This window comes from Ceratotherium simum, chromosome 5, assembly GCF_057802395.1.
Source record: "Ceratotherium simum simum isolate JZ-2026a chromosome 5, ASM5780239v1, whole genome shotgun sequence".
Lineage (NCBI taxonomy): Eukaryota > Metazoa > Chordata > Mammalia > Perissodactyla > Rhinocerotidae > Ceratotherium > Ceratotherium simum.
In genome coordinates, this window is record NC_141904.1 from 22920293 (window position 1) to 22944481 (window position 24189).

General features: G+C 44.9%; 1 protein-coding gene across 2 annotated transcripts in view; it reads right to left on the reverse strand.

Annotated features, from left to right (window-relative positions):
• The window catches only part of RFTN1 (raftlin, lipid raft linker 1), a 200644-nt gene that overhangs the window by 174978 nt on the left and 1477 nt on the right, over window positions 1-24189 (reverse strand). Inside the window, exons 2-3 of one of the 2 annotated variants that reach the window (XM_087430595.1) lie at window positions 11641-11906; window positions 8748-8900 (exon numbers count right to left, since the gene is read on the reverse strand). In XM_087430595.1, coding sequence (XP_087286721.1) covers window positions 8748-8892 — 145 coding nt within the window. In that variant the 5' untranslated portion in view covers window positions 8893-8900; window positions 11641-11906. The remainder of the gene's footprint in view (window positions 1-8747; window positions 8901-11640; window positions 11907-24189) is intronic. The other variant, XM_004419947.3, reaches the window with a different exon arrangement.

Genomic DNA, 24189 nt, shown 5'->3' on the forward strand with positions numbered 1-24189 from the left:
TATAATCAGCCATTAGGCACCCAAGCTCTTAGCCCCAAAACACTTTAATCTGTTCATTTTTAGACCTGAATGTAAATTGTGATCCATCTTTTTAGATTAGTCTTTTTCCTGGTTGTGAAGAGAGATTAAAAGGACAACTTAAACAGACAATGATTATCAGCTGTTTCTGCAGTTGTGTTTAGGGCTAAGGTTACCCAGACTGGAAGTTAAATAAAAACTGGACCCTTAAATGGTTCATTGCACAATATGCATGTTTTAAATAATGAATGTCATCCTGTGTCGTTATCATGACCACCCAAAATTTATATACAGAGCTAAGGCTAAAATGCTGGCAGCCAAAATCCAAGTATGAGCCTGGTCAGCACAATGTCGAAGAAAAAATCCCAAAGGTCAGCTCTTAAAGACCCCTTAGAGAGGAATACCACAAAGATGGGAATTTTAAAAATGTGGCAATGCGAACCGGTCCTAGAAATTGTAATGTGTGTCATGGAAACGTTTGATAAGCAAGAATGTAAGAGGAGAAACAGAAGACAAGTTGCAGAGGACATGCAACGGAACATGAGTTGCTTTTCAACTTTTTCATGTTGAAACTCTTAATTTAGTTTAAACCCACCACAGCCTGCAGCAGATTCAGGAACCAAGAGAGCCCAACATGCAGGCTCCACTGGTTAGGAAGATGATGGACGGGATGAGCTGCAAACATCCAACCGCTTGGCGGCCTAAAGCAAGTGACTTTTACAAACTCTCCAAACTCAAGATCTCAATTTATTCTTTTATACCATGGAGGTAACTCTAGCCACCTCATTAGATTGTTGGTAGTTTGTTTAAAATTGATTAACACAACACTAGGTGCTGAATAAATAGTAGCTCTAATTATTACCTTTAAAAAATGAAGCTACTAATCCTCATACATTGTTGTTGGAAATGTAAAATGGTACAACAACTCTGGAAAACAGTTGGGCAGTTTTTTGTTTTTTATTTTGTGAGGAAGATCAGCCCTGTGCTAACATCTGCCAATCCTCCTCTTTTATTGCTGAGGAAGACTGGCCCTGGGCTAACAGCCGTGCCCATCTTCCTCCACTTTATATGGGACGCCACCACAGCATGGCTTGCCAAGCGGTGCGTTGGTGCGCACCCGGGATCCAAACCAGCAAACCCCAGGCCGCCGCAGTGGAGCTCATGCACTTAACCGCTTGCGCCACGGTGCGGGGTGGGGGGGGGGCCCTTGGCAGTGTCTTATAAAGGTGAACGTGCATTTACCAAACAACCCAGCAATGTGACTCCTGCATATATACCCAACAGAAACGAAAACACACATCCAGACGAGACTTGTTCACAAGTGTTCATAACAGCTTTTTTCATCAAAGCCCCAAACTGGAAATAGCCCACACGCTCAAGAAAAGAATGATTAAACAAATCATGGCACATCCAAACAATGGAATATTACTCAGAAACAAAAAAGGAATGAGCTCCTGATTCATACAACAGAACAGCATGGATGAATCACAAAAGCGTTATGCTGAGTTAAGAAGTCAGACAAGACAATACATATTGTATGATTCCATTCCTGTGTTGTTCTAAAGGAAGCAAAACTAATCTACAGGGATGGAAAGCAGATCAGCAGCTGTCTGGGGAAGGGGTGGGGGATGATGATTTCCCCCAGGGGGAAGCATGATTTCCGGGGTGATGGAAAAGTTCTTTATCTTGAGTGTGGTGGTAGCTACACAGGTGTTTACACTTACCAAAACTCATCAAGCCAGACACTTAATATGCGCGTATTTTATTGTACATAAGTTATACCTCAATAAAGTTATTTAAACAGATACACTGAGACACCATTCAGGAGGCCTGCCAGGTTGGCACTGAGCTCTTTCACCTGCAGTAGAAAAATCCTGTGTGAAGAGAGTTAAGACACTGGATTCTGGTCTCACTTACTATTTACTACCTTTCAAGGCAATTTCCTCATCTGGGAAAAAAAGAGAAAAGTAATACCTTCCCTCTAGCTCTCAGGGCTCCTTGGATGATCGAGTGAGAGCATGATTTGAAAATGCTTCAACGCAGAATCAGAGCATCCAGCTGTGTGGTCCTCCTGCCATCCATCCAGGTGCTCAGCGACCCCACCTCCTCCTCTACTTCCCGCCCTTGCTCACCTGCCAGTCAGTCCCAGGGACCACCTCCTAATCTCTCGACCCCACCCACTTCTCTTGTCCCCACTGCCACTCTCTCAGCTGAGGCCACCTTCACCCCTTGCTTGATGACTGCAATGGCTTCCAAAGGGTTTCCTCTCCCCCAGTTTTACCCCTTCCATCCTTCTTCATTCTAAATCCAGGGCGGTCTTCCCAGAATGTGAATTAGATTATGTCACCCACCCTCTCCCCATCTTAAAAACCTTCAGTGCTCTTGAGAGAGCCTAGACTCCTTAGTCCAAGACCTAAGACCTTTAGTCATCTGGTCCCCACTAATTTCTCCCAAAGGCCACATCCCAACCAAACTGAACTGCCTACAGCTTCCTATATATGCAATGTGCCTCCTGGTTCCGGTCCATCCCATAGATTGTCCGCTTTGCCTAAAAAGATCATCTCCTTCTACCCTCTTCCTCTGCTCATTCTTCGCCTGGCTAACTCCAAATCTACCTGCAGATCTCAAGCCTTCCTTGACACACACCCTTCCAGCAAGACTGGAGCTACCACATACCCTCTATCACTGTCACTCTAGCCTCAAGTACTACAATCACCTGGTTCTTCATCTGTAGGAGATTTCGAACCAATTTAGACTAGTGGACCGGTGCTCTGGACTGAACTGTGTCCCTTCAAAATTCAAATGTCGAAGCTCTAATCCCCAATGTGACTGTATTTGAAGTTAGGAAGTAATTAAGGTTAAATGAGGTCATAAGGGTGGGGCCCTAATCCAATAGGATTAATGTCTTTATAAGAAGAGACAAGAGAGGGCCGGCCCGTGGCTTAGCGGTTAAGTGTGCTCACTCTGCTGCTGGCGGCCCAGGTTCGGATCCCGGGCGCGCACCGATGCACCGCTTCTCTGGCCATGCTGAGGCTGTGTCCCACATACAGCAACTAGGAAGATGTGCAGCTATGACATACAACTATCTACTGGGGCTTTGGGGGAAAAAAATAAATAAATAAAAATTATAAAAAAATAAAAATAAATAAATAAAAAAAGAAGAGACGAGAGAGAGAGCTCTCTGTCTCTCTCTCCACCATGTGAGGAAACAGCAAGAAGGCAGCCATGTGTAGGCCAGGAAGAGAGCTCTCACCAGAACCCAAGAATGCTGGCCCCTGATCTCAGACTCTCAGCCTCCAGAACTGTGAGAAAATAAATGTCAGGTTAAGCCACCCAGTTTGGAACATTTTGTTATGGCAGCCAGAGCTGACTAAGACAACCAGGAACACCTGCTGTCTGGTTCACCCACATGTCCCCAGGACACAACTTCTGGGCCAAGGTTGACATTGGGCAAATACCTATGAAATCAATGAATTGCCATCGGTGGTCCCCAGTGAACCCAAGGGCAAGCTTTCATGATAAAAATGGTACATTAATCTGAATTGGAGATGCAGATTCTGACCTGAAACTGAGTTATCCTCCCTTGAAAACAGACTGGAGCAGCACCATCCAATAGAATTTCTGTGATGGGGGAAGTGTACTCAGTCTGCACTGTCCAACATGGTAGCCACCAGCCACACATGGCTATTGAGCACTTGAAGTGTGGCTAGTATGATGAAGGAACTGAATTTTTTATTTTATTTCATTTTAATCAGTTATTACATTTAAATATCCGTGTGGCTAGTGGCTCCTATACTGGACAGCGCACAACTAGACAGTTCAAGCAAGCATCAGGCCCTGGCCACTGGCCTCAGTACACAGATCTCTCACTGTGTCAACTGTCCCCAGCACCAAACACTATAAAACAGTCAGTTCTCACGGAGCTGACACAGGTAGCTTTCAAGTGGTGTTAGAGTGGCCTGGCACAGAGAAGCTGGTAAAACGCATGCACAAAAGGGATAATGAGGCACCGTTCTGCAGAAATTGTGATGCTTTATGGGCCTCCGTCTGCACGGAAACCCATCAGAGGGCAGGTTCACCCCTCGGTGACCAGAGTTAATTGAAAATTTAAGACCAATCAAATCATCCAGAATTGAGATTTTTGGCAGCTTATGTGCTTCACTGTGAGATTCCTGCTGCTTTTCGCCTCCACCAACCCTACAAAAGGGAGGTTGCATGTTCCAATATCATCCACAACGGCAACAAGCTGTATGCAAGGGACAAACAAAACAGTGTTAACCCCGATCTTGGTTTTTTAAAAAGTGCACGTGGTCCCATTCCTGTCTAAGCCACCAGGGCCAACACTCTCTCCTCACTTTGTAATTTCCTGAAGAGTCAAATGAACATCTTCTCTATGAAAAATAATCATATCAAGTGTTACTCAAAAATCTATGGCCAAAATCTCATGGAAGAGGAATATTTTCATTCCCCTCTACATGATAACACAAGTTTTCTAACAAGAATGTTCTATTTGGTGTTAATGCCTATTTGTCTAACACCTTGCAGTTTTTAAGGCACAAGAGCTTTGATGCCCAAGAGATCTAGGTTTGAATTCTGCCCCTGTCACTTCCCAGCACTGCATCTTTAGAAAAGTTACTTAACCTCTCTGAGCATCCGTTTCGTCTTCTGCAAGAAGGAATGAGTGTACCCATATACCTCACTGGGTTACTGGGAGGATAAAATGACAGAAGAAGCTACAGAAAGATGAATGTTCATAGCAAACTAATCCCTAATAGCCCAAAACTGGAAATGACCCAGATGTCCATCCATAGGTGAACAGAAAACCACACTGTGATACATCCATACAATAGAATACTACTCAGCAATAAAATGGGAATGAACTACTAACACCAAATAACAGAAATGACTCTAAAATAAGCAAGTGGAGTGGAAAAAGGCAGACCAAAACAACACATACCATATGATTCCATTTATAGAAAATTCTAGAAAATAAAATCAGGGACAGAAAGCAGATCACTGATTGTCTGGGGACACAGGGTTGGAAATAAGGAGGGATTACAAAGGAACATGAGGAGATTCTGCAGGTGATGGAAAGGTTCTGCATGTTGATGAGGTGACGGTTTCATAGTTCAAACACTTTAAATATGTGCAGTGCAGTGTACTTAAATTATACTTCAGCAAAACTGAAAAAATTAGGGGAAAAACAAGATCAGGAATATAATGCCCCATCACAGGACTTGGCACACTGTAGGCTTTCCACAATGTTAGCTCCATTCTGGAGCAATAACGAATGGTCTCATTAGAACTTTTGGAAAAGAACTTGAGAGGCTGCCAGGGGAAAAAGTCAGCGTGTGCAACATTTACTTCAAAGGTTTACTAGAACCCAACGATTTAGGACACGCTATTCGCAGCTAGAAAGCGTGAACAAGAAAGATGAACCGAAAGATGAACAGAAAAGACTAATTCTGACGAGATGGACGTCAAGAAGGAACACTTTTAGGTGGTGCAATTCTGGCAAGCAGTGAGTGGCGGGGCAGCCCTGTGCAGAAGGAAGGGAGAAGCTGGAAGGGAGGGTTCTGAGGGGCAGTAGGCAAGGCCAAAGGCTATGCACACGGTCCTCCAGGGGATGAGTGGGGAGGGTCTGCAAAGGGCCAGGCCAAGCTGAGGAAAGCCCTGAGCGCCAGCTGGAACCTCCCTTTCATTCATCCAGGGGAACCAGCCAAAGGGTTTGGCATGATCGGATTTGTGTTTTACGTAAACACGTCCTATCTAGAGGGCAACTTGGCAATTTATCAAGAGTCTTGACATTTATATGTTTCAACTCAGTAATTCCTGAGGAAATAATCAGAAATGTACACAAAGATTTATGTACAACATTGTTTATCACAACATTATTTATAATAGCCCAAAGCCTGAAATAACTTAAATGTCCAATAAAAAGGGACTGCTGAATAAATTATGGTACGCTGAGTGATTAAATGATATACAGCCATTAAATCATATTTTCGGAACATATGGAACGACAGGGTGCATGCCTCACTATACAATGCTAAGTTGCAAAAAAGCAGGATACAAAAATATGCATGGAGTATTCAACAAATATTTACTGATGATCAATAGCGCCAGGCACTGTCGTAAGCACTGAGGGTACAGCAGAGGATAAGACAGACACAACCCTGCACTCATTAGAAGGGCTTCTACCTTCTCATGAAGGAAGGCAGACAACAAACAAGGAAACAAATAATAATAAGCAAAATATATAGCACATTAGATGGTAAGAAGTGCCATGGAGAAAATCAAGAGGGGAAAGGGATGGGAGTCCGGGGGTAGGTAGAAATTTCAAATAGGTGGTCATGCAAGGTTTCACAGAGAAGGGGGTTAAGGGTTTGAGCCAAGGGTACATCTGGGAGGGCTTCCAGGCAGGGGGAGCAGGCAGTGCAAAAGCCCTGAGGAGGCCTGGGGAGTTGGAGAAACAGCAAGGCCAAAGTGGCAAAACACAGGACAAACAGTGGGAGAATGAGGGCAAAGGAAAGCTGGTGCCCTTTGGGGTGCAGGGGAGCCACAGCAGGGCTTTGAGCAGAGGAGTGACGAGATCTGTAGGGGGACCAGGGTGGAAGCAGGGAGACTAGTTAGGATTTTTCCAGTATTTTCCTAACATTTTATAATGGGCATATGTTCATTTTATAATCAGAAAACAAAAGGTAATTCAATCAAAGAAAGCACAATGCAGAAAACAAAGTGGGTACTATGACCGGAGCACAAGGCAGCAGAGAAACAAATAAGGAGGTTAGTGAAATAATTCAGATGAGCGATGTCGCAGTGGGAAAACACGGGGGTTTTGTGAGCAAAAATTACTCTTCTGAATAACAGAAGAAACAAAACCACAATGCAAAAAATATAAAAAAGAGAAAAAGAACCTCTCCATTATGTCAGTACCCTGACAATCAATATTTAACATCTTGGTATATTTCCTTCCAATCTTTTTTCTATATATTCTCTGGTTTTTCCTTAATCATTCTACAATGGCTAGAACACTGTAGTCTCTCAAATATTCACTGCTCAAGTAATGGATGACCAAATGCTCCAAATAATTTTGTTTGGATTTGTTCATGTTACATTAGCTATATTACAAGCATTTTCAGAAGTAGTTTTAATAGGCTTATGTGATGGAATGGAAATTGTAGGAGAGGAGAAGGCACAGTCACAGATGACAAAGGTGTCAAGTCTGACTGTTTAAGAGGATGGTGGTGACATTATTCATCAAGGGCGACAGCAGGAAGCAATCTGATGAGGAAGATGCTGGGTTCCATTTTGGGGACCTGGAGGAGACACCCAGCTGCGCATCTCTCTCAGGGCTCAAGGAGCAGTTGGAGCCTCAGCACGGAGGTGTCGCAGCAGGAACAGTCGAGCAGGAGTGGCAGTAATGCTAGCAGCCCTACTATGCACCAGACATGGTGCTAAGAGCTTCATGCATCTTCCCTCTTCTAATCTTCACCGCTGCCCTACGAGGCGGACGTTCATATGCTCATCTGATGGATGGGGACGCCACAGGTCTGCTGATTTGCTCAGCTACTCCACAGCAGAGCAGCATTCAAAACCACAAATATGATGGCTTTTCCCACTCTTTTCTATCAACAGAAGCGTAAAATATACCGAGAAACCCAGGGAGAAAGTGTCTTAAGATGCCTTAGCTATGTAGCGTCTGGTTTTTGCTCGAAACTTCCAAGGACTCCTCTAAAACAAAGAATGCTCCCTTCTTTCAAAAACATATTTTACAGGGGCTGGCCTGGTGGTGTAATGGTTAAGTTCTCTTGCTCTGCTTCGGCGGCCCAGGGTTCGCAGGTTCAGATCCTGGGAGCAGACCTATGCACCGCTCATCAAGCCATGCTGTGTCAGGCGTCCCATATAAAGTAGAGGAAGATGGGTGCAGATGTTAGCCCAGGCCAATCTTCCTCAGCAAAAAGAGGATTGGCAACAGATGTTAGCTCAGGGCTAATCTTCCTCACCAAAAAAAAAGAACATATTTTACATGTTTTCCAACTTACAATTATAGCCTGGTAAGGGTTTTTTCCCCACACATGTGAGTCTTCTCTCCCACTAGGTAAGAAGCTCGAGGAAACCAAAACAAGCCACACAACTTCCCCACAGCACCGGCCCAATACTCTTGCACACAGTCGGTGCTCAGCAAATGCTCTGGGATGACAAAACTAACTATCAGTCACCAGGGCCATTGGGACACTGGTAGTGGGAGGTGACCAGAACACCCTCAGGTGAGACAAAGCCAAGCCCAGACGGACAAGCACTCTTGAAGGACGGCGGACAACAGGCCGGTGAAGCTGGGTGGACGGGCAGATTAATCTGAGGAAATAAGGTAAATTTTCCTTTTCCACCTGGCTGGCTAGGAAACAGGTCTGTAAACTGACTAGCCCATGGGCCAAATTCAGTCCACCCACGTCTGCTATTTGGCTCACACGTGGTTTTAATTTGTTATCATTTTATTTGGTTGCTATCTTTTAAAATGTGAAAGGTTCCACATAAAAATCTGGATTTCTGTAAGCAGCCCCCACCCTTTCTAGTTCCCCCCACCCCACCGACCTCCCCAGTATGTTTTTGTCAGCCCCACCAGCACTGACGGGGCAGCCGCAGCTGAAGACTGTGCCCTGGCAGGGCTGTGGCGCGAGGCTGGGTCTGGGCCCCCTGTTACCAGGACACTGGCCGCCTGTACTCACCGGCGCTCAGCGTGGTGAACTCCAGGAAGCGGTACTCATAGGACACGTCGATCTTCGTTTCCACCTGAGGCCTCTTCAAAGTCGAATAGATATTTCCAGGCCGTTTGTCATCACGTTTCTCTAACTTGTTCAATCCACAACCCATCTCAGCAGCTGCCAGCGAAAAAAAAGGAGCGGGGGTGGGGTGGTGAATTTTTTCCTCTGAGATTTTGTTTTTAAACACCATAGAATAAAAGACCCCATAATTTCCCTGAAGAATACATAAAAGACCTCAGCCTTCATGAAATCTAGAGTATAATTTAATATATGAACACCAGAGGAACTGTGCCCAGTACCCAGGCTGGCTTCTCTTTCTGTAACAATACCATTACCAGCCATCCTGTGACTCTGAAATGACACCAAAAGCATACCAGTTTTATTTGATTTTTTCTCCTCCCTAATCTGAGGAAGATAATACCTCAGAGTGCCTCAGTTCCACTGTAATCTGTGTACATGATTAAAAAATGGGATCTAAAAAGCAATATGGTGTATCATGGTGTCAGCCCATCTGGAACAAAAAACAGGAGATATGTCACCTTCGCTGTGGTTGCTAAGAGAGAATAATAAGTTGTTGTTACAAGTTCCAAACCCCGAAGTCCTTTCTACCCTCAACAGTAATTATTTAGACAGGAATTTATATTCATAAAACATCTTCAAAATAGATGGTGGTATTTTTATGGGCCTTGTCTGCAAGTCCCCCTTTTATTCTTTTTCAGACCAAACCACAGGAATAACAGTATGCTTCCATGCACTTAGAGGGTCATTTTAGACCAAAATGAAAACGGCTGAATACTACTGGCAGGGCCAGAGAAACTGAAAGCAGAAATCCACGTTTATTAGAGCGAAGATCTGTGGCTACTTTGAAAAGAAAATGGAGAAATGTTTAAAAAATGTGCATATTAGGGGGGGCTGAGCTTCTAGTCTTCCCAGGGAATTAAAAACAATGAACGTTCTCTGTTTATTTAGGCAGAATGACATTCACGAAATGGCTTTTTATCCACTCCCCAGACTTCAGCGGAAGATATTTTCCTTTGGTGCATTGAGCACGACCAATCCTCCTCCCTCTCCGGGTACCAGTGCTGCCATCAGAACATATTTCACAAATATATTAACTGGCCGAGAATATCATAAACAGAAACGCGGTGACCGCTTCCTTTTAGAGATAAGAATTTCCTTTTGCTCAATCCATTCACTAGGTATCCAGCTTCCTATGGCAATTTGGCAAGCTCCAGAAAAACAAAATGAACCTCAAAAAAGCAGTGAGGGTGTGGAAGGGGTCAGAGGGTGGAAGAGGGTGGTCTAGTGACAGTCAGGCTATACTTCTCAGTAATTAAAAAAAGTCTGGAAGGATGGATGAGAACAGGAAGGCTTACTTATGCCTTAATAAGGGAACATTAGTGTCCAAAGGGCCAGAGCAGACATGATTTATGTGCAATCTGCATGAACTGATTACTTGTACGATACTCTGTAGTTCTGCAGATCTAATAGCTGATTTGTACAGAGGCTGTATATTTAACTGCTAAAAAGCAAGCCAGCTGGCATCTGCTGGGGCAAAGCAGAAGACAAGTGGACAGGAGGGGCCCCTAAGTGCTGGGAACAGGTAACTGTGGTGACATGAGCATTATTACCACTATAACAGAACTGGAAATAAGCCAGAGGCTCACCGATCACTCACTCGTCTACCTCTCTATAAAGCACTGAGTGTTCGTGGCCCTCCAGGAAAAAAACCTCTTCCTCAAAACTCCTCCCAATCTTGCTACCCTATGAGGTAAGTTCTAGCATTAGAGATTCACTCCTTTGAAATCCAAATCGCCCTATCTCAGCATCTCCTTTGAAACCACAAATATCTCCATGGGAAGGGTAACGAACTAAGCTCCTGGTAGCCACTAACACTTTAGTATGATTTAACTTCTTCTATAAAAGACAGGTTCCCTGGGGGGCTGACCTGGTGGCACAGTGGTTAAGTTCGTGCGCTCTGCTTCAGCCGCCCAGGGTTCACAGGTTCAGATCCTGGGCGTGGACCTGCACACTGCTCATCGAGCCATGCTGTGTGGGCGTCCCACATGCAAAATAGAGGACGATGGGCACAGATGTTAGCTCAACGACAATCTTCCTCAGCAAAAAGAGGAAGACTGGCAACAGATGTTAGCTCAGGGTCAATCTTTCTCACCAAAAGGAAAAAAAAAAGACAAGTTCCCTGACAGCAGGTAAAAAGGAGAAGATTACTAGGATGAATAAGGAAGACTCAGAAAAGGTTGGACGGGGGGTGGAGGTGTGCCAAGAAGCATTAGAAAAATTCTCAATTCACAACTTTGAGTTTAAGGTTTCAATCAGACTGTCCCAAATTTGAGTTCTCTGCCCAAGTTCACCCCAAACGGCACCCTGCTTGTCTCACAGGATATGATGAGGCTCTAGCAGATAATCCATGTGATCAGACACAGAAAAGACAAACAGTCTCAGCCAACAGCAAAACTGTAATATGAGTGAATCCTTGAGGTCTCAAACTTTAGGGATTCATTTCTTTGACGTGTGTGCAACCCTGGTTAAGCAACTGCTTTTAAAGCACAGCTGTCTCTGGGAAGGGAGACACACAAAGCAGTTGCTAGTCACCAAAACCTTAGTGTGAATTTTTTCCTCTTACTCTTTTGTTGAGGGCCCTACCTTGCTTGCTGCTGACACATCTGTGTTCCTTTTAGTTCCTTCTTGCATTCTTCTACCAACCCCCACCCCTTGTCAAAATAGGAAAGACTTTACATCACTCCAAAATATCTATTACAGTCCCCACTATGCTCTAACAAGTCAGAAAAATCTAGCTTACAAAAAGGAGGAAAAATAAGATATAACAGTGCCTTACATTATCGTAGAGTTTTGTAAACTTCAGTTTACTACGCAAGGTTCCCAGACCATGCTCACAATAGAATCCTGCAAGAGGCCTGGGGCACGGGGTGGATATGGGCCTCTAAGAGCAGTGAGAGGTGGGAGGCAGAGGGATGAGTGGAGGCAACAGCTTTGCTGGATGCAGGCAGACGATGCCTCGCCCTGGTGTGGCTGCACATTCCCTCTCGCAGACATTCAGGGAGTGTCTCAGTGGAAGCACGTCTCCCTCAGGGGTCCAGGTTTCTAGTAGAAACCAGCAGAAGGTAAATGGTAAGTGTGACGGTTTTTAAATGTGGCCCAAAAATCCTTTGACACTCCTGCCATGGAGATGTGGGGTCTATGTTACCTCCCCTGAATCTGGGCTCCGTGACGGCTTGACCAATAGAATATGGCAGAAGGATACAGTGCCAGATTTTGGACCCCGGCCCTAAGTAACTGGGAGCATCCACTGCCTGACTCTTGAGACACCTGCTCTTGGAACCTGGCCACCACTCCATGAGGAAGCCCAACCAGCCCCAAAGAGAGGCCCATGTGGAGAGGAACTGACAGCCAGCACCAACTTGCCAGCCATCTTGCCGGTGAGCCATCTTGGAAGCCTCAGGCAAGCCACTGACACCATGCGGAGCAGGGACAAGCTGTTTCCACCAAGAGCTGCCAAAACTGCAGATTCTCGAGCGAAATACACTATTGTTGCTGTTTTAAGCCTCTAAGTTTTGGGGTGGTTTGTCAAGCAACAGGTAACTTATACCCCAAGTTGGCTCAAAATGTCCACAGCTTGCTGCCTCCTGGGTCGAGCACCAGTTGCCGCTGGCCTGCATTTAGGGGCCCGGTTTTAGCCGTTCACCCTTGGAAGGGCACTTGGGTTGTTTCCAGTTTGGGTTGATTATAAATGAAGTGGCTATAAACACTCACGCAGAGGTTTTTATGAGGACACAAGTTTTCATTTCTCTAGGTAACGCCTAGGAGTGGGATTGCTGGGTTGTATGGTGAGTGCAGGGTCCTGTTAATGAATAATGCTTCCCCTTACCCACTCGGGGTGGCCACATGCTGACCCCACGAGAGGCACCGTGGAAGGGGAGACCCTCTGAGAGAGCGACAGCTCAGCCCCTCCACCTCCTGCTCACTCTGGGGCATCAGCTCACTGGGTGGAAGCATGAGCGGCGGTGCTCTTCCCGGCTCTCTCCCCTTTTGTTGTTGTCTGTTTTCATAAAGGACACCTGCTAAAAACCACCCGTGTGTGATCGTCTGCCAGTACTTTTCTGTGATCCATCCAACCCCTACAGCTCTGCCCCGCCACATTCCTATAGTCACTCCACATTGACACCTAACGTAAATCAGGTCACTTATTTTATATGTGAGTTGATGACTGAATCAGCTTTGATTATTTGATAGTTGTACAGGAGGTTTTTTCCTTCTTTTTTTATCTTTGTCTTCCCAGAAGACATCCCACACCGACGTGTATGGGTCTCTCTAACATCGAGGTACCAAGAAAAACCACCCCAGAGGTCTTCAAAGGTAAAGGAAAGAGAGAGGTCTTTTCCATTCCTATGGTGAGACAGCAGGAAAAGAGCCAAAATATACTGACAGATCTCTAGCAGAAATCGGCTAAAAGTAATTAGGAATTGGATGCTAAGGAGGAAAATAAGGTTAATTACTGGGAGGTTCAGAGACCCAACTGCAAGGAGAGGACTTTAGACATTGCAAACGACCAGGAAGCAAAGATCCTTCAAATGGTGACATTCTGGAAAATCAATTCTCTCTGAATCAAACCTAGAATGGGGTGTGTCTTTGGGAGATGGTGGACCAGCTTCACGCAGACACTGTCAGCTCCAGAAGGAAGGGAATTTAGGTTCCAAATTCAGGTATTCATTCATTCAACACACATTTATTAAGGTCTGTTTTGAGTCAGGCCCTCAATTAGGAAATAAAAAATGGGAAGACCACACCCTGCCCTCGAGGAGATCACAGGTGAACAGAGGAGTAAGACAATGAACAGACACACACAGAGCAGGGAGGCTGGCTGTTCTACAAGTCTGGGCAGAGAGCAGGGCGTTCAGAGAAAACTGTTGTGATATGAAACAGAGCACATCACCATAGACTGTTCCAGAAAAAGCTGATCAGCAATGGGGCACAATGTCCTGTGTCATTTTAAATGTGGACATTTTTAAATGTTTATTTTAAAAGTACTTTTAATTTGTTTCTGAAATGCTTCTCAAGACGCCCATAAAAAACCCTGGAAAACCACTTCAAAAAGGATCACTTCCTTAAAAGATTATTTTTCAGCCAGGATTTATAAAAACCTCAGTTTAAAGGTTCATTTTTACTATCAACTAGCATGCACATATTTAAATAATGGGGGCAACAAATGTAGTTATATTTTCAAATACAAATTAGTTTTCATTACGAGTGAGCCCTCATTTACCACACTTGCTGCTAATCTGAGGCAGGCTGTAACGCTAATTTTAACAGTTGCCAACAGCTCATGACAAGTAACCAGAGATGGGGCAATTATATGCAATGATGCCGGATGAGCTGGCAAACTTATTTTTTATTTCTACACTCAAATCCCATATTTGAAGCCTTGAGTGTGTTTATTACCTCATTCAGGCACCCAAAGTAAGAACCGACGATCCAAATTAAGACGTTTTTACATGACAGGGACATCTCTCTCAACCCAGAAACGTAAATGAAAACTTGAAAATTCAGTCAACTATTCAGATGGTATAGAATCTTGATATCCTACAAACATAATCTGAGACAGAAACCCAAGGATAACTAAAATTTACCCATTGAAATTACAAACAAAATAAAATTTACATCCTGATTCGATGCACGTAAAAGAACAATCTATATGAACCAGTAGTGTTATCCAGTGCCACTTTTTTTTAAGTGTCTATGTGTGTATCTGTATATAAAAATCCACATTCTTGTCTTAACTGGCAGGACACAGGCCACAGAACTTTTCTCTGGGTCATGAGATTATAGATGACATTCTCTTTATAGTTTTCTATATTTTTCAAGTTTCTATGTGGCGCATGCATTATTTTTCTAGTTGAAGATAATAAGGGGCATCACAGCCAGCCTCCAAGATGGCCTTCAGTAATCCTCCTGGTATTCATAAGCCATCCTCTCCCACACTGTGTGGTCCCCTCCCACACTGAATAGGGCTGACCTGTGTAGCCAGTAGGATACTGTAGAAATGACACGTGTGACTCCAAGGCTAGGTTATAGGAGACATTGCGAGTTCTACCTTGCTTTCTCTTGCCCCCACTCACTCTGGGGGCAGCCAGCTGCCATATTATGAGGGCGCTCTATTAACCCTATGGAGAAGTCCCCAGGGCAGGGAACTGAGGCCTCCACCCAACAGCCAGTACTAACTCAACACCCATGTGGAAGTACATCCTTAGCTCCATAACAGTCTTCAGCCCAGCCGACATCTTGCCCAACCCCCGGAAGAGACCCCAAGTCAGAACCACCCAGCTGAACTGCTGCTGGATTTCTAAGTCACAGAGACCCTGTGAGATAAAAGCTTATTGTCGTTTTCAGCTGCCAAGGTTGGGAGTAATGTGTTGCACAGCAAAAGATAAGGAATAAAAGGGGTATTTAGATAATCAAAAGAAAACACTCACTTACCACCCACACCCACCCCCACGTCTCAGTGGCTGTCTGACCCAGACGACCTTTCTGCTCTCCTACTAGTCTCCATCCAACACCCTTAACTAAAAACAGCTCCCCCTCAGAACTTGCTACTCAAAGTGTGGTCCTCAGACCAGCAGTATTGGCATCCCCTGGGAGCCTGGTAGAAATGCAGAACTCAGGCCCCACCCAGGCCTGCTGAACCACAATCTGCATTTTACCGACAAGAGATTCATTCAAGTTTGTGTCACAGTCAAGTTGGAGACACCCTGGGTATGGCCGTGGTTCTCAATCTTGGTTGCACACTGGAATCATGTGGAGAACTGTCTTCAAGTCCTGATGCCTGGGCATTTGGGGGTGGGGCCCAAACACCAGTATTTTTTAAAACCCCCTAAGTGATTCTAACTGGCGGCCAGAGTTGAGAATCAAGGCTGTAGGAGCAAAACTAGAATTTTCCCACTCCTAACTCCCTCCAATCTCCAACACCAGGCAGGCCTCAGCGGGGCCCAGGATCCTCCTTAAGCCTCTTAACCAGGGCTGAGAACTACCCTCTAGGAGAACGAGGCCCTGCTGACCCCCTGGTTCCACACCCCCCACCTGAATCTCTCTGTACCTCAGATGCTCCCTTCCTAGGCTCTCTGCTGTCCTCCCAAACACAGGGGTACCCCTAAATTTCTATCCCCAGCCCTCCTCTCTCTCTCTCTCTCTTATTTTCATCATAAACCACTACAAACATGTGGATAAGGAGAGAAAAGAAGACATCTACGTACCCACTACCCGGATTTAACAAATGCTTACATTTTACTTTACTTGCTTCACATCTTTCATTTTTAAAGAAATGTGACCTTTTGGATGCAGCTTCATACCCATCCCTTTCTTCCCTATCCTTCTATCCCACTCTTACAATCTAAGAAAACACCCAGAGCAATATACAGCAAAGGTTCAGAGACTCCCCGGTCCCTGGCACCCTACTGTCTCAGTATGTCTTTCACGGCACCCCTCAGGCTAAAAGCAATACCTACAGTTCTATTTATGAAGCAGTCAGGTCCAAACAACTTAATAATTATGTCCAAACAACTTAGTAGCCTTTTGAAAAAATAGAACACCTAAATTGAAAGAAAAAATCTTTTTCCTTCATTCTTAAATTACCATAACTACTTACTAATGGGACGTATGCATCTGTTCGGCACTGCACAACTTCAGAAAGTTTGGAATCACATTGGACACCACCACTCTCATTTTCTGTTCCACAATGACTTAGCAACCACCCAAAATCTGGCTTCACAAAGAGATGATATCATCAAAAGGAACGTGGTACTATCTAACGCTGACACCGTGAATGAACTACCTCAAGCTAGTAGCGAGTGTGGCATCTAACACGTCAAGTATTACTGTGTTTCTCTCAAAAATGTAAAATATCCCCTGTCCCTCACCCATGAGTTTGCTGTAGTGCCTTGGGGCGTCTTAGTACAGAGTTTGGGAAACTCCAATACACGGTATTGTTGTGTATGCTCAAAAAGTTACACCATTGCATTGTCTCCCCCTTGGCTATCATATCCCCTCTCACTGGCCTCACTCTCCCTGCTCCAGGTGAAAACTCTCCAGTCTCCCTCCCAGCCTGTCTTCTCTCTAACTCTAGGTGGACATGCCCCAGGACCTGTTTCAGCATCTTCACCTGGAACTTTCCTGGCACTTCCAGATGAAGATGCCCCACAAGAACTCAACATCTCGCCCAACAGGTCTGTTCTTCCTCCTGCGTTTCTTGTTTCTGTGGGTGGTACCACTGCCTTCACAACACCCAGGCTCACAGCACCGGGTATCAGCCTGCTCCTGCCACCGTCCTCACCCCCACAGCCGGCCAGGTGCCAAGTGCTGTGGACACTTCCCGCTCCACCACTTCATTCTCTGTGCCCACCCACCATTTCTGAGCTGTCAGAAGTCTTCGTTACATCTGGCTTCCCTTGGTCTCTCATCCACATAATTCGTATCACCGGCTTTTGCCAGATTAACCATTCTGTACCACACAAGTGGCTCAGAGGGCACAAATCACATTCGCTGCCCAGCTTGGAGTCCTTAGCCTCAGCCTCACCCCAACCTCCCTCCTTCCCAGTCCCGTTTCCCATTGTTCCCCTTCACGTACCGTGGAGTCAGGCCGGACTAAGCAGTGCTATCTTGTTTACACACCAAGCACCCTCCAGACACCACTCCTTTACCTCCACTGGACCCTCCACCTGACACTCCTTTCCCTTCCATCTTGACCCTCTGGAGTAGGGCTCTCCAGAGACACAGAATCAATAGGATACGGGGTGTGTGTGTGTGTGTGCGCGCACACGCACGCACGTGTCTATAAAAAGATACCTATATAGAGAAGGTGGGCAGATTTGTTTAAGGAATTGGCTCATGTGATTGTGGGGGCTGGCAAGTCCGAAACCTGCAGGGCCGGCCAGCAGGCCAAAGACTCAGGGAAGAATTGATGGTGCAGTATTGAGTCCCAAGGCAGTGTGGAGGCAGAATTCCTTCCTCCTCAGGAGACCTCAGGCTTTTCTCTTGAGTCCATCGACTGATTGGATGAGGCCTGTCCATATTATGGAGGGTAATGTGCTTTACTCAAAGTCTACTGATTTAAACGTTAATCACATCCAAAAAAATACCTCACAGCAACACCTAGACTGGTGCTTGACCAAAAACTAGGTACCAAAGCCCAGCCAAGTTGACACACAAAATTAACCAACATACCCTCCTTTATTGAGCACTTAGTACATGCAACGCACCATGCTAAATGCCGAGGATACCAAAGGGAAACAGACAAAAAATAAGAACAATCCCGCCCCCATGGACCGTATCTTCAAGAGCAGAGAAATGGACAATAGACAAATAAAAATAATAAATGAATTTCAATTTTAAAAGCATATTTAAAAGGCAGGGAGGAAGGATAGCAAGTACAGGGGAAGGAGGTGCCATTTTAAAAAACAGGGTGATGAGGGAAAGCCTCTCCAAGAAGTTGATGTTTAAGCAAAATCCTGAAGAAGGTGACAGAGCGAGCCACAGGACACAGGGATGGTGTACCAGGCCAGGTGGCGGCAGGTACAAACAGGCTGGAACGTTCCAGGATCTGCCTGGTGAAGTGGGGCGGGCTTCACGAAGGCAGCGCATGAAGACCGAGGGCGTGGGGAGGCACATTATGTGGCCGTGCAGGCCAGGGTAAGGACTCTGGTTTTACCCTGAGTGAGATGGGGTCCCCTGGAGGGTTTCAAGCCCGGGGGAGACATGATCACTCTGGCCATGACTGACTGTAGGAGCAGGGAGACCAGACAATGATAAGCCGTGAGCAGCGGTCAAACTCTGGATATACTTGAAGGTAGAAAATGCGATTTACTGGTGGTTTGGAAATAGAGCAAGAGATAAAGAGGGCATCTACGACGCCTCAGGGCTTGTGAGCCGAGCAGCTGGAAGGCTGCAGCGGCCACCTTCTGAGATGGGGATGGCTGTGGGAGGAGCAGCTGAGCCAAGGGAGACAGGAGTTGTTCTAGATGGGCTAGCTCCAACAAGTGGAGGTGTGGGGTGGGCAGCTGGTGGACCAGTCCCGAGTTTAAGGCAGAGCTCTGGAGCTTTCTGTAACACCTCATCTTCCTATATGACAGTAAACTTCTGGAAGGCTGCAATCGCGTCTTCTTCATCCCCGACAGCAGCGACCCCAATGCCCCGCCCCAAGAGATGCACTATAAATACCTATTCAGTCAACATCCTTCAGGAGCAGGAAAGACACTTATTATCTGTAAAGGATGGAAAAGGGCCTTGGGAATATTGGCCTGTCGCTCTCAGGTTCACCTTCTTAATGGCATAGCACAGGGGTTGGGGGCACAGGCTCTGGAGCCAGATCCCCTGGGTTCAAATCCTGGTGTCTCTACTTCCTAGCTGTGTGACCTCCAGGAGCCCACTTAACTTCAAATATAAAATGGGGATAAACTTGGAATCTACTTGTCAGGTAAGGATTAAATAAGTTAATATATTATAGGGCTTAGAAGAGCTCAGGCACATAGAAAAAGCAGTATAAATGTTAACCATATTGGTACTATTACTAGCATTACTTGTTATCTGTTATAAAGATTTCTTTTAACCAGCCTATAGCCATAATTACACCACACTGAAAAGAGTGGTTATAAGGTGTCCCAAGACCCTGGAAAAATCCCAAAAGATCTTTCTAAATTAAAGAAGTGTTTAAATGAACAGTCTGATTTCTTGAACTTTATATTTCCAAAATCTGGTAATGCATGATATGGTCACGTTCCATTAACTAGAATCTGTGATTAACCTAATCTTTTCTCATCCAAATTTATGGATAAGGTCTATTAGGACAATTTCTCCAAATCTGAGGAATTTGGGAGCTATTCCATAAAACTTGAAGGACTCCTCAGGAAGTACTTCCTCAGGGTGAAACACAAAGTAGGGAGTTTCAAAACACAAGCGCGCACGCGCGCACACACACACACACAAATGGAAGCTGATAATGCTCTGCAAAAAATAAATGCTGACAATCAAGGGGGTCTGCCCATGGAACAACAAAATGGGACATTTTAGTTGTAAAAGCCAAAGAAAGTTGTCAGTGAAGTGCAGCTGGCTTCCTGGTTGAAAAAGTCTGGAAACATACAACAGAGTTTCATAAAGTAGCATAAGAGTTGCTTAGTATCACAAAAGAGCAAAACATAGCTGATGTTGACTTTCCACCTCTGGCAGGTCCCTGCTCCCTGCTGACACCTGAGGGCTGGTGTCCCCTCTCCTTTGAACCCGATTCTGGAGTACTGTACACCACAGAAGAGGGGAGAGCCACGGCACCACCCCCGTCGCCCTGTACAACCAGGACACGGAAGCTGCGGCCCTCTTCAGCGCTCCCTACCGCACTGGGGCAGGCCAGACCTAGGAAAATGCCAAAAGGAAGCCCTTAGTACCCCTAAGGGCGTCTCCTCTGTCTCAGTCTTGGCAGGTAGCCATCACGCGTAGAATGTGACCTGATTTTCTAGCTCTTTGGTTCTGGCCCCGCTGAGAGCGATTTTTCTTCCTGAATTCAGCCCAGGTAGGGAGTAAGTCACACAGTTGCATATTTAAAAGCTGAACCGAATTCTTATTTGAAGAGCAAGGAATTAACAGGGCTCAAGCAGTGGCCATTGCTAGCCTGCTGTACTGATCTTTTCAGAGAAAGCATCTTGGTAAAATATGCGATGATAATAACAAAAGCCCCTTTGGGGACCCAGAAGAAAAGGGAAACTCGAAATTATGTCAAAAACTGAAATTTATGAATGTGAATGGGCAGAAAGATCACACACATCCAAAAAAAAAAAGCTTTAAAAGGTAAACATAAAAGAAATACCTGGCTAAATTTATCTCTTTGTCGGTAAAAAATAGCCTAAGCCTTATCCAAGCGTGTTGCCAATTCTTAAACTGAAGGAGAAGAGAGAAACACTCACTATAGAGTCGCACCATCAACCAGAACTTTCCGCGAGGATGAAATAGCCTATATTTCACATCATTTAATGTGCTGTCCATTCGGTAGCCAATAACCACACGTGGCTCTAGAGCACCTGAAACGTGACTAGTGAGACTGAACAACTGCATTTTTAATTTTATTTCATTTTAATTCATTTACATTTAAATGTAAATAGCCACACGTAGCTAGTGGCTACTCTATGGGACAGCTCAGCTACAGACACTCAAACCAAACAGCTGGCAACATCTTTCCTTTCCTACAAAAAACATTACAATTGTAATCAACCAATAATACCTTAAACTCTCACTAAAATTAGTACCACTATACAGGCTCCAGCCATCCCAAACTCAGAAAGCTTAAAAGAAAAAGATAAAAGACTGAAAGTGATTCCATTGCGTCATTTCTTGGAACTGTGTTCTGTCTATCCAGTTTACATTTCTATTACACTGTGGCTTCATGCGTTTGGAAATCTGTGCTTGTAGACAGAATCTGCATTTGCGAAATCAAAACGTCACAGTCTCTCCACTTAACGTCTAGGAAACATGAAAATGTGAACTTAGGGCAAGTTACTTAACCTCGTTAAGCTTCAGTTTCCTCAAAGCTAAAGCGCAGATAATAACAGTACTTGCCTCTCATGAGGATTAAACTCAGAAAATACAGGTAAAGTGCCTAACAGTGCCTGGCAAAGAGTAAGCACTCGGCAAGTGGCAGCTATAATTATTATTTTGTTAATAACAATAGTAATATCTGTAATAAAATAAGAATGGTGCTACCTACTACAATGAAAGTTTACAGTCAGCAAAGTTTTCCTAGGACCAAACCCTGTGAACTTGTTTCCCAGACTATGGTAAAGTGGCCTCTGGTAAAATACACGTTAGGGCCTTCACATTTCAGCACTCACTGTCATCCTCCAGAGAGCCAATCCCCCAGATGGGTACCATGAGTCAGAATCATTCAGCCAACGTTGATTGAGCCCCTGCTCTGTAGCAGGCACTGTACTAGGCTGTTGGATGAGAACAACCCCCAAACAGCACAATGTCTCAAGTCTCTACACCATCTGTCATTTGACCCCTGCAAAGCTTGGTCCCCACTGAGATACCTTGGAGAGATGTAAAAACCTCATCCTGGGGTCCCGAGCAGGCAAGAAGGCTCAATTCCTGTTTCCTGGACCAGCCAAGACCAGGTTCAGCTGCTGGCCCACAGAATGCACTAAGGTGTAAGGAGACCTGAGGGAGACAGGACAATAAGAGGGGTGTTGACAGGCCATGTTTCTCACTGACAGGCCAAATCACTTTAACAGGAAAGCTGTGCTCTGAGCCTTCAAAAAGCCAAATCCGATCTGCCTCCCAAAGCAGACACAACCGCTTTCAGCAGCCAGCTGCCCAGGCCGGTGAAATCCAACGGGAATCTCCACCAAGTTCACATCAGCCAGACCAACACCCCCAGAAACCCCCCAGAAGTTTCTAAGCGGAAGTTTAGTGGAATTCTGTGGGGCTTGGGGGTTATTTTTCTTTATACAGAAAGCATTCAATCAATCTTCTTTCACAACCAAGGGTACATTCCCCTATGGAATTCCCTTCTCTGAAATCTCTAAAAATGAAATATTCATCTGACCATCTGCAATAATTTTAAGTGTAAACCCATTTACTGGCAGAGTCAGGGATTTCTCACAGCTCCTGTACCTATGAAATGACATGTTCCAGACTAGACTGTCTCAGGAGGTTTCCATTTCTGGGTCCCTCTAGCCCCAGAAGAACACTGGTCAAACTATGCTCTTGACTTTGGGATAGGAAAATAGGGTTATAGTATCTGGAGTCTTACACTCGTATTTTCTGCTAGTGGGAGTGTAAAATGGTATAACCGTGTTGGAAAAAGGTCTGGCAGTTTCTTACTAGGTTCACATACATCTCTTCTATGACCCAGCAATTTCACTCCTAGGCATTTACCCACAAGAAATGAGAACATGTGTCCCTAGGAAGACTCGTACACAAATATTCATAGCAGCTTTATTCACAATACCCCCCAAAACTGGGAATAACTCATGTGTCCATCAGCAGGGGAATATAATATATAAACAAACTGTGGTATGGACATATCCTGGAATATAACTCAGCAATAAAAAAAGACCGAATAACTTGTACATGCAACATGGATGAATCTCAAAACCATGCTGAAGGAAAGAAGCTCTACACAATACTATAGAATTCTATTTTTATGAAGCTCAAGAACAGGCTAAACTAACTTCAAGCGAGAAACCATCAGAGCAGTGGTTGCCACTGAAAGGGTGAGGGCAGGGACTCACTGGAAAGAAGGATGAAGGAACTTTCTAGGATGATGGTAATAGTCTCCATCTTGATAGAGACTAGGGTTACACAAGGTGTAAGCATCTGTTAAAACATTATGCAAATGTTACTCTCAAGATGTGTGCATTTCACTATACGTATATAAATCTTACCTTAAGAACATCATAAACATATATTGAACTCTAAATAATAAAATCTGTGCTGAAATGTTTAGTAGTGACCTGTATCAACGTCTGTAATTTACTTTAAAATGCATAAAACAATAAGTTGTACTGATGGATGGAGGGATGAACAGATGGACAAATATATAACAAAGCCAATATTACAAAATCACAGACTCTAGATATGGGTATTTCAGTGGTCACTGTTCTTGAAAATTTTATATATTTTTCAAAATGAGATGGGTAGGGGAAAGAGCCCTCTCCTTAGGCTATCAAGTGAGAAATTTGGCAAGACACCCATGCCCACCAAGCCATGGGCCCACAGAGTGTCAATTCTGCTGAAAAGCGAAGACTGGAATAACACAAGTAGCTTTACAGGAACTCACATCACTCATGCCAAAGATTTTCTGCCTGTTTCCCTACAGACAAAGCAATTATTTGAATGGAAGCCAAAAATTCCTGCTCAAGAGGGAGAAAAAGAACTCAGTGACTTGTATCCCCAATTTGTTCTCTTTCAATTCCTGCACCAAATCTATTAACTCACTGCAACACACTCCACTTCCATTTGCCCCATGTCCATGCAGCCAAAAGACAAACAAAAAAAAAAACCAACCCAACCCAGCGACTTGTTACACAATGCAGCCAGAGGATGACGTACCAGCTCTGGGGCCAGAACCCCACTGAAGGCAAAAGAGGATGCAGGGCTGGGTCTGAGGTTAGAGTGATTTCACTGAGGTTAGCACACACATGCACCGGAGAGCCCCAAACAGCTTGTTGCTTAACCCCTTGGTGGGGTTTGGTGACATCTGGGGTCACTTGAACTTCATAGGGAATTCAGCTGTTCAGAGGTACAAATTAGGAGTCCCGGCTGCCAGGGACACGTGGGGTGCACAGCGCGCCCTACCACAGGCCCAGAGGTCGCTCACATTACCCCCGCCTTCCTT